General features: G+C 43.1%; 1 protein-coding gene across 3 annotated transcripts in view; it reads right to left on the reverse strand.

The window, feature by feature from the left end:
* Positions 1-18,114, reverse strand: part of SYN3 (synapsin III) — a 187,953-nt gene that overhangs the window by 32,863 nt on the left and 136,976 nt on the right. For all 3 annotated transcript variants that reach the window (XM_088055066.1, XM_005527544.3, XM_088055067.1), the window contains one exon: positions 4,269-4,331. In XM_088055066.1, coding sequence (XP_087911192.1) covers positions 4,269-4,331 — 63 coding nt within the window. The remainder of the gene's footprint in view (positions 1-4,268; positions 4,332-18,114) is intronic.

An 18,114-nucleotide genomic window follows, 5' to 3' on the forward strand; every position in this document is an offset into this window, starting at 1 on the left:
AAGCAGAGAAGTCTTTCCCATCCAGTAAGAGAGAAAATAACTCTGACCATATTATTATGAACAACAAGTTTTTCTTCTACAATGTAATAAATTCATCTGAGCCAGGATTTGTATTGGGAAAGTGCCTTCATAATTATGGGGCAGGAGGGGACAGGAGGTGACTCTTAAACTGACCTAATTAGAGATGTGTAAAAATAAAGTAGTAGTAGCAAAATATACATATATATATAAAATTGATATAAATACATGTAAAATCACACAGACAGATACTGGTTTTCCTCTCTTTGTAGATCTGGCAGTTGTTTCCTTCTCATGATCTGATCAGGAAGAGGTGAAGAGGCTCTTTGAGTGAATTTGCAGTACTGGGCTCTGTTCCTAGGGCACTTTAGGGTCATGTTAACACACAAATGGCAAATACTAACACACTCAGAGCTTTATTCTTTTCTATGGGCTCTGGCATTATGAGATCCGGAGTCAGGAAGAAGTGTTATTCCTTTCTCACTGCAGGGCTCTCCCTATTCAACAGAGACCCCCAATCACTTTTGGGGTAGGTAGACTCAAACTGCACAATGCTTAAAAATGCCTTGACCTCTAAGGAGCTGCTGGGTAAACAACAGTTCTGTTCTGCACATGGAAAGACATCTCTCAGTGTCCATCCATGGTTTCCCTGGAAGATTCCTTGAGTACTGTTGATCCTGTGGGTCTGGGCAACTTAAGTACAACATGAGAAAGGTCCTTCTCTGCTGACTCCATTGTAAACAATTGTCTGAGCAGTATTTCTACAAATATTTTATTTGTATCAATACTGCACAGGGCCAGAAGCACATAGAGCATTTGTTATGATCTTCCAGTGCCACTGAAATACAATGTGACTCCAAATTTTGGAAGGAGGATAACAGTGATCATGGGAGGGGCCGAGGGGCATGTGTTCTGTTTTTAGATTAGAAGATTGTCTGTTCCTGGGTGAAGGCTATTACTGGTGTCTCTGTTCAAGTCAATAGAGAGGCTGTTGTTTCTGCATTTCTCAATGGAAATTTAAAAAGATGCCTTTTATTGCAAATTTGCTTTCTCCATCTCCACATGCACCTCACACGCACACATCACTTGGCAAGAGCATTTCTTTTATGAATGGTACACTGCCACCCCTCTTGGTTCTGATCCTGAATGATAGCTGTTCCTCTCCCAGGCTAAAGACAGTTGTGGTGACCCACCCTTAAGGGGAAGGCAGTCAACAGAGCCGATTTTGTAAAAGTCCTAATGTGGTTATTTTTCATTTTAGCTTTGGGGATTCTTTGTTCAGCCCTCTGACTAAAAAATGTGGTGAGTGAATTTTGTGAAAATTATGTCAAAACAAACAATATGTGAAAATGAAAGTCAATTATAATTATGCTCCTTCTAGCAATTATTGCGAAATAATAAACACTCAGCACTTACACTGCCAAGAACATTATGAACATGAATTAGCAATAAGTATCAGGTAATCATTATAATTCCTCTGGTTTGTAACACAGAAAAACTGAAGAAAACTGAAATGACACAAATCTCCCTGAAAGCAGATGGTGGAGCTCTTTGGGGAAGAGGCATTTTCTTCATCCAGAATTCTTCTGGCTCCTGGCCACTGCCTCACAGAAACAAAGAATAACAGTGCCTGGACTTCCCATCTTTGCTCATTTTTCTCTTCTCTTCAATCACCCATTCATGTGATTTTATCATTAATAACAAAAAAAATGTAAGTACTTCCTTGACAATTTCTGTTGGTAATAACATTGTAACCTGAATGCTCACATCCTTTGAAACACCAATTACAGGTACAAATACATGGCTCACTATCTTGGCATCATTTGTTGCAGTAAGTACTATTTTAATACTCACATGTGCATTTTGGCTAATACATTGGTTATTTTATCCTTTGTTTCTCCAGCCACTGGTTTAATACAAAGCATGACCTGATGCAGGTGCTTTATTAACATTAACAAGACCTGTTATTTCCTGCTATCATCTCTACTTCTGAAGACCAGTGCAAGGAAATAATTTAGCTCCCTCTAATCTCACTGGTTATTGCTTTTGCATTATGATGGCTAAAAACACCATAATGTCTCCTGGGAACCTCTCTCTTCTGCATTACTTTATTGTAGGTTTGATTTTTTTTTCTATCTGTAGGTGTTACTTTTCTAGTATACCCATAATTCCTCTTCTCGGTATTTCTGTTATATTTTCTGTGGGTTTGTGGGTTTGTCAGTCCTGCTTGGTCTTGAACTCTACTGTTTCAAAAAAAGCATGAAACAAATTCTTGTTACTTGTGTTTTAAACCAACTGATTTATTCTTTGTTTTATTTTATCTTTCTCTCTTCTCTTTTTGCTCAGTGCAATGAAATGCAGTGAGACTGAAGAGAGAAAATTTAATCAGTCTCAACTTTCCTTCAGGCTGCTTGTGGCTGGAGAAGGGCCCAAAATAAAACCATAAGGTCAACAACACTTGCTTCCTGTACCTTCTCCATCCACTGAACAGAGCAATGTTGAAACTCTGTGCCCAAATGCACATCCAGACTTTCCTAGTAGTGACTAATTTCATAACAGACTAAAGTAAACTTGGCCTCAGACCAATTCTTTCTTCTAAGGTGCTGGCTGTTAGCCTATCTATTTATCTGGAACGACTTCCTACATACCCTCCTTGTACCTCTGAGTACAATTGTGCCAGGAGTCTGAATAGAAACTCTCTTCCTCTGTAACTTGTGACAGCAAAAATCAACATAATTAAGGAATAAAATGGGAGGGAATGTATGAGGTGGAAAAAGATCTGGTGTGTGGTGCAGAAGACAATAGCTAAATGTTCTGCTGAGAGTTTTGTCTGGAAATGCTGATTGGATTGGAGTACTTTTCTCTGATTCTGCCCTCCTTTCTGTAGCCACTAAGGATATTTGGCATGAGACATATGAAGCCCTTCCTGCATTACAGGTGAAATGGCAGAGCAGTCAGAAACATGCAGGGTCTCAAGGGAGAGGTTTTCCTTCTGGCTTGTCCTGGTTGGTTTTTGCTAATGAAATCCTTCCTAGGAACAAGTTAGTGGCTCCCTACAAGCACCTCTAGGCTGTCTGCACACACTCTAATTCAATGACACCTCTGCCTGCTTAACACAGACAGCACCAATATATTAACCAACATTTCCTGCTTATTTACATGCTTGTTCCTTGATGCCGAAAGCCAACTCCACCACTGGCACAGGGATCTGTGCCCACTTCCTCCCCAGCAGCTACCAACAGGTGAACATTGCAACCAAAGCAAGAAAGATTATTAGATCTTCCATGTGCAATCCAGCAAGCCAGAAAGGGCTTCTGTTTCCAGAGCACAAGCAAACAAACTGTACCAAGTTTAAATTTGGTGTAACTATATATATTTTCAGGCAAAGCGTGAGGCCAGGAGAAGGTTTGTCTGCTCTAGGGAGGGACTGTGACAGGCGTATCAGTTACAAAGTTCATGTACCACTCACTTGGATTTGGAGATGATACCTCAATTTTGTACTTCTGAACAGAACAAGTTTTAGACAGATAGGGGATGCCTTCTGAAAAGATATATGCAAGAAAGAGGAGACTCAAGTGCAGCAGGAATGTGCTGGTGATGCCTCACTGAAAGGGGAGCCCACTCACCCCAAGAAACAGGGACTGCTAATTCACTGGGGGAATAAAGATCCCAGAGAGCCTGGGAAAAACAAACAGGTCCTTCTGGGTAGTGAACTGTTTTTCAGGATTCCTTGGCAGGCAACCAGCCACTCTGCTTTGTAAGGTCTTGTTCTTCCTTGCGAGGAGGAAAAAAATAACTGAAGGGCTCCTGTTTTTTGAATAAGGTCATCATAATGCACTCGAGAAGCCCAGCGCCACAGCTCTTCATTGTGAGTGCTATGGGGTGTAGCTGCACTTTACAGGTGCTTGAATAAACAACACTACCACTTTCAGGAGAAGAGAAAAATGTATAAAAGACAAGCCTAATGACCTCAGCCCAGCCTGCTTTCCCCCCATGCTTCACCAACCCCCCTTTCCGCATCCCAGACAGCCTCCAACCCAATCCCACTGCCTGTCTCCAAGTGCGTGACAGCGGAAAAAGGTCTTTTCTCCCACAGGAACAGCCAGTGCGACCCAGATAGGTTGTGGGGAGGTTTAACCCCTTGGCTGGCTGGTCACATGCCATGTGTAATCACAGGAATGCTGTGCCATATATGTATCTGTTTCCAGATAAATATATATATATATATACATATGTTTTCTTTTACTTACCTTCCCCATTCCAGCATGAGCATGTCCCAGCTTGACCACTACAGGAAAATTTGGAGTTGTGAGCTGAAAGACAAAAGAAGGACCATTTCATTAGTTATTGTTTTCCAGCTGCTGTATTTGGAATAGTTTTTTAGAATTTAGGAGCTTTAACCCCCTTCCTGGATGCTGTAAACTGGATAATAAAAAGGCCAAATAAAGTTTGTCTGGATGGTAAGGCAGTAAAATTGAGAAATTTACTGGATTCCATATGATTGAAAGTGGAGGCCTGGCAGAACTCCTCAGATCTGACCCACTTCTGCTGTGTGATAGTTTTCCCACCCTGTACATAAGGATTTGTGTACACCCATATGCATGTAAAACACTCTTGCACTTGTAGGCTTGAGTAAGTGAACACTTTCAGATGCTGAAAACATTTGACCGGTGAGAAGGGTTTTTTGACAAAGGTTTTTTGACAAGGGTTGTTTGTTCTTTTCCACATGGACTGCTTTGGCATTAATAGTGAGTGCACTCCTCCCATTCACGGGGAGGGTGGGGGGACAAGGAGAGAAGGAAGTGGGGCCAACCCTTAGGTGCAATTCACAAGTCCAGTTTTGTTCACAAAGCCTGTTCTTCTCTACCTTCATGGGTGGATACAGTGAATAAAAGAAAACAAAGGAGGATTGGAATCAGCAATAAAAATAGAAAAAAAAAGGTCATATGTTGTCCCTGGCTTTTGTGGTGTTTCCATTGGGAAGGGTCCTGCCATCCAAGGTATACAAGGCCATCTTAGAGCATATGGGATTTTACTTGAAAACCTGCAAGTACCCTCTCTGCCTTTTCTTCTCCAGTTTCATGCTCATGCAAGGATTCACTTGGAGTGATTGGCTCAGAGCTGGGTGGCTGTACTGGTAGGAAGCACACATGTCAGGAGTAAGTACAATATATGCACCACATTTCCCCTGTGTACTGGTTGATCCATTTCTGCACGTCTGCCTGGCATCCCTGTGACCTTCATCTGGTCTAGTGCTCATGATCCTTCTCATCTAAATGCTATTTGTTTGGTATATAGCTGGTTATTTTTTATTGCATATTTCATTTCCTCTAAAGACACTTTCATCATTACTTAAGTGCCTGAAGTGATGAGCTGTATTCATTAAGCAGTTAACCTGGAGATCTGACAAAAGGAGGCAGTTGAATTTTGATGGATAAATGGGTCTCCTATTTGTTTAAGTTTGAGAATAGATAAACAACTTGTTCTTGTGCTAATTACCAATTGTCTGTAGGGACAGGCAGGCACTACGCCCTAAAGATAGAATGGTTCTGCAGTCTCCATCTGTGGCAGCTCACTATAAATAACAAAATTACTAATGATATGAACACTGATATGTTTTGCTATTGAGCTGCTTATATAAAGAAATGTCACAGGAGAGGGGAACAGTGAGTGCATCACGTCCTCAAGCAGCCTGTGTCACTTTCTTCAGGCAGAAAGCTGAAGAAAGATCTACTTTGGACCACAGAAGGGCACAATAAATCACAGTCCTGGCACCAGGCAGGGACCAGCACCACTGCTGCAGAAGAGGCAAGAAAACCACTGCTGCAGAAGAGGCAAGAAACTGATAGGTGGCCAACCTGAAGTCAAATGCTTAAGTGTATGTCCAGGCACATGAGTTTGTACTCTATTTCACCTTTGCCACTTCAATTCATTGTAAGAGCCTGAAATTTATTTTATGCTGGCATAAATGAATTAATTGGAGGACCCCACCTGGGGCTTACTGAAGATAGGGCTCTGGATGGACCATGCCAGGCCTTTAATGCTGGAAGATGAAAGGTTACCTAGTAGTTGGGGCACCCACCTGCTCAGGCTCTGGGAGATGTGGCTCACTGCCCAACTCTCTCATCCCTGCCCCATGCACCCTGTTTGAGCCAAAGTGCTTGCAAGCCCTGGCCTCCGTTCCCTGTTTGGGAGCAGAGGCAGCAGCTGTTCCTACGGAGCAGGAAAAGCAAACTGCACGCTGTGAGCCTGCCTGATACCCTGGCAAGGAGGCCAGAGAAGTGTGCGGGATAGATAATGCTCTTCGGCCAGCTCAAAGCAGACAGAGGCAGGAAGCAATGTCTCTGCTGCCCTGTTTTTTGTCCCCTGCCTATGATGTTGCTGAGGGAGCCTGCTCAGGCATGGGGCCCAGGAGTGGGAAGCATCTGTTTTCCTGTATACATGCAAAGAAAGTTTGGGATCCAGTAAATGACCCAAGTTTACTCTTAGTCTGGAAAATACCGCCGGCAATGACAATGGGCTGCGCAAACTTCTCCCTTTCTCTTCGCTTCTTGGAAACATGATCTCAGCTTACTAAGGCTTGGTCTCATCCCACGTAGGGGTGACCAGCTGGTGTCAGAGCATGTTGGGGTCACATGTGGCTTGGCCTAGGCATAGCACTTGGGGCTTGAGGTGAGACAGATCCAGACTGTGAACATGTGGGAGCCTCGCTGGGAAAGCTGTGGCTCCGGAGAAATGCTGGTTCATGGTTAGCCAGGAATCTGCCTCTGCCACTGAAAACCCACCAGATTTCTACGTACATGAACCTGCCTTATGGGGAAACCAACAAGAGAGCATGGCACATGCACAGAGCTGCGTTATGTAATGAGTTTATCTAGTGACAGTGGAGTGCCCTTAGCCTGTGCCAAAGTTAAGTGTGATCGAAAGCTCTCCATAGTCTGCAGGACTAAAGCAACCAGAGTCCACAACCACCTGCTGGAAGGCCCTTGCTGAAGTGGTGGAAGTGGTTGAACACCACTACAGTCAACAGGGAGACCTCCAGCTTCCACCAGAGTCTTGCTGGGACTCAAGTCCCATTTTTGTTGCTAATAAGGTGGCCAGCCAGTATACTTGGCAAGCACCCAGATGGATAGGAGAGCCAAAAGAAGGGAGAATCTATTATACACACAACTCTGATGCAATTCACACACAAATGCGGTGAGTAGTTCTGCGGGTGGCCAAAGCCACCACAAGGGCAGACCCCCGAGATGAGTATTTACACATACTGAATCATAAATTTCCTGGGAAAGAAGATTATTATAATCACAGAATAGCACAACATTTTCATAAGAAAAGCATGCTATTACTGAAATAATGAAAAGATGTATGTCTGTGCCCTTCAATGTGTTGCAAGGGCTCTTCTCGGAAAAATAATGAAAAACACTTTGACCATTGTAAACTGTGCATGAACTGTTGACAGGACTGTTATAGATGAGGTTGGCAGGTTTTGGGATGGGACTGTAGGGCTGCAGCTAGCTCAGTGATCATATGCAGGATGTTAGTGCAAATGCATAACTCAACCCTTTGAATTAAAATCTTACAAATGTATTCCCAGAGGTTGTGACAAAGCCTTGAGGTGCCAAGGATTACATAAATGTCTAGAGCTTGATGTATGTAGAGGCCTGTTAAGAGTCAAACAGCAGCTTGAATCCTGAACTAGGAACTTATCCATGTCTTTGGTAGTAGTGAAGGGAGAGTCATAGAAGTTATTTTCAACTTAGAACACCAATGGCCCAAATGTACCATTTCAGCCCCTGATTTTCAGGGCTTTGCTCTGTGTGTAGTGTCACTACAAAGATGACTTCGCAGTTTATCAGTTTTGGCAGTGGTGTGTAAAATGAGTGCTGGTATGCACACATTAGCCTTTATTTGAAAACACGTGGCTGTCAACTGTGACACTTTCCCCTTTACCTTCTGCCCCTCCATTCCTGCAAATAATGAGGACAACAGTACTTGTAAATTTATGAATATTTTCTCTATTCTTTACTGGTGTAGCAGTAGAACAGGGTTGGATCTAAACTGATCTGAAGGAAGGAATCTCAGGCAGTCTTCAAAGCCAGGATGGACAAGGCCTCGAGCAACTTGGTCTAGTGGGAGATGATCTTGCACATGGCAGCAGGGATGATAGATGATCTTTAATGTCCCTTCCAACCCCTTAACATTTGATGATTCTATGAAACCTGATCTAACCCGTAAATACAGTGCTTATGACTCTTCTATTTCACCTAGACTCTCAAGAGAGATGCTGATTTTAAGTTTGATTTTAAGTTGATTTTTTGTTCTGTCCTATATCCATGAACAAAGTAGAATGCCTTTTTTGATTTCCCTCCGTTATATGTAGTTTTGCGCATTAGTTCACATTATCTAGCTCATTTTATACAATGAATTTTCAGTTTCCAGTACTATTCTTTCTTCTGCAAAACCATTCCAAACAATGCTAAAATGAACAGTACAGGCTGCAATTACATCATGGTTAATATTAGGAGGGATTTGGGGAGGTGGGAGATGGAGTCATTAAAACTTTGGTATCTTGGCATTGGTATTGTATTACCATAGCATCCAGTGTTTTCAACCAGGCCAGAAGGCCCCATAGCACAAGGTGTTGCAATTTTGCCTTCACCCTTCCCCCAGAAGTAATATTCTGAATTTTTATTTTATACTCTAAACCTGATTTTTATGTTTGTTTAGCTGTTTTCACTTGTTTGATGGCAAAGTCTGGTTTGGGTGTGTACCTAATGGATGATGGGAATGTTGTTCATGCATTTGAGACCTAAATGTTGGAAGTAATGTGTGTGGCAGTTCCCTGGTGTCAATTAAGTTGAAGGAGCTGTGAACATATAATTTCCTGTAAAAGCAAGCAAGCTGATTCAACCTACAGGAAAATAATGATGTCATGACATGACGTCATTGTGTTTATGGAACTATCTTACTAAAAACTTGAGCTGAAGATCAGCACTGGTTGCCTGTTAGCCTTGCCAGGCATGGCAAGATCAGGGCTGCATGTGATATGATTTTCTGTAAGACACACACCTGTGTGTTGATTAGTGTATTGTAATTAGAGCACAATGAGGAAAAAATCATTATCTGGGGAAAGAGGGCCTCAGGACAGCTGAAGTAAATCCTGAGGAGGAGCAGGTATCTGCAAAGGTCTCAGGAGGAAGGAGGAGATAAGGGGGTATGATGAGAAGAGCAATGAGATACCTGTGACAGGAGTTCAGTGACAGCTGTATCATGACAGCTTGATATAGGTGGGATCTGAAGCAGTGAGGCAGTTGATGGACGAGATGGCAGCAGGCTGATAAAACAATATCCTTTGATTCTCCCATTGCTTTTAAAAAGCACAACAAAAGAGAAAAAAACCCAGCAGCATGACTTAATCCCCACATCCTCGAGTAAACAAACCACAAACCAAGGCTTCAGGGCTCCTAATACTTGCTGCGGTTAGAATGGGTCATGGAAGTGAATAAAAAGGGGTGAGGACAAACCAGAACGTTTTGTCATTGATTCCACCTCTAATGTTACATAACTTCTTTATCTGAGACAGGATGTTTTTGAGTTCCCCTAGTGGAGAATAGGAGTGTGAGCGTTTTATGTTATTATCATTCCTTTGGAGCTTCAAGTGTGAGAATTATATGAGCATATCCAGACAAACAGTTGCTCAGCAAAAAACCCCAAAATGCAGTATGTGTGTGCTCGTATTCACACACTTATCTGGTAGTCCTGGCCAATAAATCCCCATTACCACATATCAAACCACAAGCAGGTTTTTTAAAGGTTCCACGACTACATAGAAAATTTCTATAATTCCTTAATGCATGACATTAATTTAGCTATTTTGCAGTGGTGCCTTTAAGGAAGCTTCTTATCTTTCCTTTTTTGCTAGGAGAGTGAATACATTCTCCCAACTCCTTATGTTGAGAAACTGTCAAAATATTTTTTGTGGGAGGCAGTGAAAGAGAAGAGTTTCCTTTTCCCTCTGACCTGAATTGTGTGCCTTTTGCTGTGTTTTTCTCTAATTGGAAAATTCCATCCCACATGTCAACACATTGCAAAGGAAGATATGGTGAACACTATGGTTAACTGTAGCATCTAAGCTATAGAAAAAGATATAAGAAGGAGACAGATGGAAAATGTTTTATGAATTTATGCTGGAGTTTTCAAAGCCATCGGTCTTATAAGAATCCCTGAGGTTCACAAGATAGTGGCCAACGAACCTCTCTTCACTTGGCAGGCTTGACTGTCCCTTTTTTTTGGGAAAACTCTGAATTCTCACTGATTTCAAAATGGGAAGCATGGGGTTTCTTTGGAGAGAACAACCTTCCCTAAACTTCACAGAGGAAAACAACCTTTTGCAACAAGTCTCACTGAAGCCAATCATGCCCCAGTTACTGCTGGTCTCTAATCTCACCACACAGTCTGCTGCAGGTACTTTTCTGTCACCAAAGGACGAAGTGCATATAGTTCTCACCCTGACTTTTACACACAATGAAGCCATGTGCCCCGAATGCAAAGCTGGGAGGCCTCCACATGACTCCAAGGGTTTAGCTGTGATTTCACAACCTTCTGTAGCACATCTGAGAGTGGTGCAGTTACGTCAGTGTAAAATGAGAAGCGGGTCCTGGGCTTATTAGTACATTCATTGAGAAACATCTGCCTGCCACAGAAATGGCTCTGAAGTTTTCTTGTAAACCTCATGCCCTTGTAAGAGCCAATGACCATGTGCAGACTTGGCTGGCATTGCCATGTCAGATGCTGGCATGAGCAATGAGCCAAGGGTGCTGCTTGGTACAGGCAATGGGATACTGGAACATTTGAAATATTCTCTGGGCTCCTGAAAGCTCCTGGGCAATGAATCATCGCCTCCTTCCTTCTTGCCATTCTTCAGCACTGAAAGCTATAGAAATAGCAGCATAGATGACCAGGCAGTCACAGTTGGACTTCTTTTTTTAAAAGCACAGTTAATAATCTTGATTAATGCCTCAGGAGGGACTTTGGACGTAAAGAAGAATGAGGATTATGGGAAGTATCACCCTGCAGCTGGCATCGCATGCCACATCTATACAAGTAAATAGAACAATGACATAGCAAGGATGCTGGCCCTGATTTGCCTATACTGTTAAATTGTTAGACCAATCTCTGGCATATTCTGTATCCAGATGAAAAAGCTTCTCCCAAGCAATTCCCAAGCACAACATGGAACCACCATAAGTCTGCAGGCATGCCCCACAGAACGCTGGAGGCTAGAAGAGCTTGATAGCACTGCTGTGGCTGGGCCATGACAGAGCTGCCTGAGAATGAGCCTGGCACTCTATGGTTTGCTACTGTTGATATAGCCTCTGTCTGCCTCACTGGGTTAAGCAGGAGAATAGTTCTTATCTTGCATTATGTATTATCTTTGTCTGCTCCCACATTAGTGCTTCATTTTGGCTGTACACACAAATGGTCTATCTCATGCAGCCAGATGTCATACCATTCCCATATGACAGTTTCCACTGACTACCTTTTTCAGACTGAATTCATAGTGGGTCTTGTTTTGGCTTACAGCCACAGATATTTACACCACATTTCTTTTTCCCACTGACCTGGAAAGTCAGGTATTGCCTCACATGAGAAATGTTTGAGCTACGGGCTCAGTTTGTTCTATTTTACAGCTAGATCATATTTTCAGCTTTTTGAGCCCTTAGGCTCATGCAGGAATTCAAATACTTTGCTAATGTCGTCTGGAGTGTAATTCATGTCCCCTATTTTTTGTGCTCTGGGACATAAATGTGGGGAGTAAATCCTGTTCCATGGATTTACCTCCTCCTCGGGCTGCACATGGAGTTAAACACTGGCAACAACTCTTCTTAACCCTGAATTTGTTGTGTTTCTTTTAGGCACCTAGAGCAGGTGGGGGCCAGGTATAAGCTCTGTTCTTCCTACATCCTCATTCTTGTGCTTCATGGTTTCAGGCTTCTTTCTCCGGATAAAAATCTTCTGTGTTTATCCAGACTAATTTTTGGCTCATGTCGGAGACATTGAGGACATGAAAGGCAGCCATTGTATCCCATGTTTGAATTAGCTCTGTGTCTTTTGAGATTTCTTGGGAACTTTCAAATTACATGTTTTTGGTAGGAGCCAAAAACTGTAGGAAGGGCTGCATTTCACAATCTCTCCAAATTCAGCAATTGCTTGGGAAAGAGAATGAGGCCCCAGGGGGCAAATTTTATATTTTGAAAGGTGTAAGTATCACGTTTCAATGATTCAGTGAATGAACACTAATTAACTTCTTCCCCCCTATCCACAATCCAAATGGGACATGGAATGCTTTCAAACTACAAAAGGGAAGTTTTTCTGACATGCATTTAACATCTCCATGTTCTGTTCTTGAGGATTTTGGAGATATCTGAAACCTTGAAACCTCTCAAGAGCTGAGAAATGAGTTTTCCTACCTAGGCTTCAAGGGCACGGATCCACACCGGTACCACTTGAGTATTTGTCTCGCTCTTGAGTCTCATTCCATGAGAAAAGATACAATCCTGCTCCACCTGTTTACTAATGCCACTAGAGCTCCCAATGAAGTGGAAGAAACTGTGGGTGACCTCCTCTCCTAATTGTCTGCGAACTCAGTGCTGAGAGACAACCTAGCTTGATATTTGGAGTGAAAAGCAGAAGGGAGATCAAGCAGGCTCCACACAGGACACAGACAGAGTTATTTTCAGCTGGGACTGGCTTCTGTTTACATCTTTCCCAGCTGTAACAAGGAAGGGGTTCCTGAAGTGAAAGCATTCAGACGAAGACAGAAGAAACCACTGTGCGGATCAGCCTTTTTCATCTCACAACCACCACCTCAGCCAGCGGCATTTTTCCCCTGCTGAGCACACATTGATGTACCGCAGGCTTCAACAGCCAGGAATGGCGAGAAGCAGGAAGCAGAGAAATTCCTTTTGGAGTAACACATAGACCCTCTTCTTTACCTTGGGCAAGCCTGGAGTGGCAAAGGATGCTGTGGTCTCTGTGAGCCCACTTTTTCTGTTTGTCTAGAGAGAAAGGGTTCACCCTTTACTGGAAAAAGAGGTGGAGACCTGAGCTGATTTCATCTCTGAGGTAATATCTCCACTTCTCAGGCATAAATGAGACAAATGTGAGTTGGTCCACGCCCAGTACAGGAAGGCATTTGTTTTTTTCCCAGGCACAGTACCGACGCTGTTGCGGGATCCAGGTAGGATTTTGGAATGCGGGCAGAAACCCACATGGAGGTAACTGGGGATGTGACCAAAACAAGGGCATTGGGTTCAGCAGAGGAGCTCATGCCAGGCACTCTGGAGGTAGAACCAGGCATAGTCAAAGTCTGCAACTAGTCTGGAAAGATGGGATTCTTTAAAAACTTGTTTCTTTAATAAAATTCTACCTCTTTTCTTCCCATCAAACTTCATGCCATTAAATTATTTTTCAAAACTAGTTGCTGAAGTCTTCTGTTGTGATCATGGCTTTCATTCGCATGGAGGTAGTGCCAGCACCTCAGTAATGCAGCAGCTGAACTTCTCTGCAGAGTCTCTGTGCTGCACAAATGGTTGCTATCAAAATACATGGACCAAATTTCAGAGTTCACTTTTAAACAACATTCACCTTTTAAACAACAACAAATCTTTGCATAGATGAAGAAACTAGTTTGCTTTCTCAAAGAAGATAAATCATACCTTAGCTGTTTAGGCTTATGTAAAAGCTGTAAACTAAAGTTAATGTGTAAAAAATCAGGTTCATATGGGAGAAGCCAAATGGACTTCTCAATTTTTCTTGGTTTTGTTTCTTTAATTGTGAAATCAAAGAGAGTTTTGAATACACTTTTCCTTGCAGACTTCTCAACTGATTGGTTTTCATCCATCATTTGTGGGTAGGACAATAAAGAAAATATTTAAAACTTCCCATGCAGAAGTGGCTTGGCTAATTCCGTCCTCAGAGAGTAGCAGGTGTCCATGCTATGTATGTGTGCACTTTTTGACTTCAGTAGCAAGAATCTCTGATACTGGGCCTTGAGGACAGAGTGCTATTTCATATGCATTTTGTAGACAGCCCTAATTAGTTAAATTAGTTTGTCTGCATCATAAATGTAAAGCAGCGCACATTGGATTTGTCTCTAATTGTGGCATTGCTCTGGTGATAGGTTGCAGACTTTTTTTTTTTTTAACTTTCTCATTAGTACTTGGCTTTAGGCATTTGTGAGAAACCACAGCCTCCTAAAGCTCCCACTCCTGTCCTCTTAATTTTGACTCACAAGGTTTTAATGGATGAACAGAAGGCAAAGAAAGCCTTTGGTTCTCATACCATTCAGCAAACCTCCGGCTGGCACTGGCATTGTTTAGGGACCCTTGTGGGGATGAAAGCAAACTCTGTACAGATGTGGCCTCTTCTGAGACTGCCCTTTGAGGCCTGTTGATTCTCAGAACAAAAAGCATGTGAGGAGGGTGACTGGCAAGGGATTTCCATGGAGCACTCTAAGTGAAATTATTTTAAACTGATTCTACACCACACAGAGCTAATGATAGTCTTTGGTGGAAGGGGTTCCCAAAAGCACAAACACTGCCCTGTTCCTTTGTACAGAGCAAATTTTTCCATAATCTCTGTGGGACACTTTGTGGAGATTCTCTGGGCTGATAGGCTCATGAAGCACATCATCATGCAGGCCCACCAGTTTGGAGCTGGAAAATGTAGGGATGGATGAATGTGGCAAAAAAGTCACATGTAGCTGGTCTATGCAGGGACAGTTTGGGTGTTTCTGTTCCCAGACCTTTCTGGGGAGGGAGCATGGGGTTGGCCTACATGGATCTGGCTGCTGCTGTGAATTTTTGGACCTCAGTCTCCATCTGTGAGAAGTTAATGGAGTGAAACCATCTGGTTGGGCATCTCTGTGCCTGCTGTGAAGACACGCTCACAGGGTGCTAATGACAAATCCTGTCCTTTCTTCCTAAACCCTCACACAGGGAGTTTATGAGGCATGATATGTGAACCCTGCCCCACAGAAGGATTAACCAGCTCTCCGAAACTGGGAGTGGTAAATGGGATCCCTCCTGAAACAAATCCCACTATGAGTACAACCACTGATTAAATTGAGGCTTTGGATTGTAAAACTGTAACCGGGGCAGGAAATTTGATTGCATCCATCAATCCAGCTGTCTGACTTCATGCAGCTAATGCTGTCCTGAGCTCATCACTGCGGCAGCACGGCATCGCACACGTAAGGATTGGAGCCCTGGTCACACCGAGGGCAGTGGGAATCAGCTCATTCATTTTGATGAGGCCATGCTTTCTTTTGCAATATCTGGTAAAGAATGTTTATCTCAAATTCCTCTCCTACCCTGAGGTATTTTCACTGTTTTATTGCTCAATGATGTAACTTTTAAGCAATCCATATGAAGATGGCCTTTCATGCCCAGCACTGAGGCCGACTGAGAGTAGAGGGACAGCTGAGAGGCTGCAGCCATTCACCCAGCTTATGATGCAAGGTCCCAGGGTAACATGGACCAAAGCTGCCTCAAAGTGTCCCCACAGCAGGGAGAAGCAAGCTCTTTCAGGAATTTGGAGCAGTGCTGGGAAAGCTCAGAGAGAGGGGGAAGCCACTGACCCCTTCCTCTCTCTCATCTCTTCCCACACATCTGTGAGGTCTCAGATGAGGTCATTAAGGACAGGCTGGCACTCTTCCTTCTAGGGTGACACATCCCCATGCCACACCAACACTGGCCTGGGATCATGGACCTCATTTACCCCAAAGTTTCCAGGTTTCCAAGTAATGCCAGGAGACACAAATTATTTCTATATGTGATTTCATTCTTTTATGCCATAAGCTAATTGCTTTCTTGTACCACAATATGTTCCAGCTGTCAGTCTTTATCTGTTTCTGGGTTTCTTCTGTCACTCTGGAGCATGGGCAATTTAGAAATGGTTCCCACATTTCCTCTTTTACTTCAAAAGAAACAAGAAAACAAAACACTCTCAGGCTAAATCTGCCTGCTCCTAACTGTAGATCGGATTCTGCATGTGAGAGGATCCAAGATCAAATTCTCTAAAATATTACCTATCAACAGGGTTAGTCTGCATTTGTTGATGAAAAGCAGAGCTTCTTTGGTGATACTGCACACACAGAAGCCCAAACAGAGCTGGGACAAGCTAAGCTGTGCAGTATGTGACAAAGACAGTGTTAATGTTTAACATGGTGACACTAGCCCAAGCTTACAAAGTCTGTAAGCTGAGACTTGGAGAAAAAGAACCCTTCAATTGTAAAATTTGGTGTAAACCTTCTGTGTCCTCACCAAAAGATGACATTAATTTTATTGAATTCACTTCTTTAGATCCACTGAGCTGGCTGAGAGGTGATTAGGTGGTACACAGTACTGCGTAGGGAGCCAGAGATCAGATTTTCAGAGCTACAAGCAATCCATGTGAGAAGGGGATTAAACAGGTCCTTCTTCTCCAAGCACAGCCTTAATAAATTTCCCAACACCCAAGATTATTTTTAATGTGCTTTCAAGATATAAAGTAGTATATCAGTTTTAATATTTTTCAACTGCAAATATGTTATGAAGGGAAGAGAAGATGTATAAGGAGTTGCCCGGAGAGGTGGGTGAACTTGGCAGTGAAATTCAAAGCTGACCTTTTCAAAGTATTAATCACTGGCTAAGCTAACATCTGGCTTGTAACTTCAGCAGAAGACAGGATGCTGAGTTTACGGAAAGAGTGAGCGGGAATGTTTCAGTGAATCAGTAGGAAGACAGTAATGGCTGTATGGAGTAGGTGTGAATTGTTAGGGAGCTGCCTAAATGGGATGAAGCAGAGTCTATTTGCTTTAATTCAGTGTGAGTGCTGCAGGAGGCAGATGCCCATGGACACCCTGATCCTTGGTTCCTACCACTCTCCTTCGCTTGCAGCTCATTGATGGGAGCCAGAGACATGAAGAATTAAATGCCCAGGTGCAAACAGAACCAGCTCTGAACCTCACTGACCTCTATTTCAGCCTCATTATTTTGATCTGTCCTGGGAGCATCAGCTGGTGGCCAGAGCTTTTCTCCCAAGAAATAGCCAGCAAGAGAGGTCTGTGCTGTTCATGAGCATGGTGGGTTGCATCATGCAACTTAAAATGCAGTTGGGCAAATATATACAGCAGTTAGGAGGGTAGATTTAAACTGTGCAGGAAATTTTTGTAAGGAATGAGGTTTATAGTGACTTCATATGACATTAAGGATGATTAGTGCTACTGCTATTCTTCACCAGTTCCTCTCTGTGAACACAACCACAAAAGCCAGCAGAGAATGGATACTTTGGCCCTTTGGGTCATGCTTGGGACAGGGGCTTTGCTTGCCAGGTTGGCTATGGGAAGTGTGTCATTTAGTGGACATCCGTTTGGGATGTGGGGCCAAAACCCAGCATGCGTTCTGGCAGTAGTGCAAGGCTGGGACTCCTCTTTTTCTGTCAGATAGCAGCCCAAGCCCAGCTGGTCAGACAGTCAAAGCACCGGCACTTTGAGCTCACACTGTGAACCTCATGTTGGATGTGTCTCACATTTGCAAAGGATGGTACAATATATGTCAAGTGAGGAAAGGGGTCTTAGTCTGTAGAAGTGTGACAGCACTGGGGCTATTTGCAGGTGGAAAGATCATAGGGCTGACCCTTTACACTGCTTGGGGAGACATAGGCAGCCCCATAGAGAAGAGAGGAAGCCCCATAGATATCATGGCCTTTTTCAGAGGTTTGTAGTGATTGCAGATGACAGTGAAACACAGTCTGCCAGAGTGCTGTCAGGTGATAAAAGAAAAGCATAATCCCATCATGCATTAGCTTCTGCTCACCCTCTACTGCAAATGAAGCCCAAGTTCCCAGATTTGGAGAAATAAGGGCTTGGATATAGGGTTCAATGGACTCAATCAGCTCGAGAAAATTATTCAGCTAAAGCCAGCACTGACTGAAAACAGGGCAGCTCCTCTGGTAACTGATGTTTCTGAAGCTGAAGTCTTCGATGCACTAGGCATTGTATAAAACATCAAATGCAAACATCCAGGCAAAACATAACTGGTGAATAAACAGGAA

This window comes from Pseudopodoces humilis, chromosome 5, assembly GCF_049639895.1.
Source record: "Pseudopodoces humilis isolate 2021_Gansu_Grassland_sample_001 chromosome 5, ASM4963989v1, whole genome shotgun sequence".
Taxonomy (NCBI): Eukaryota; Metazoa; Chordata; class Aves; order Passeriformes; family Paridae; genus Pseudopodoces; species Pseudopodoces humilis.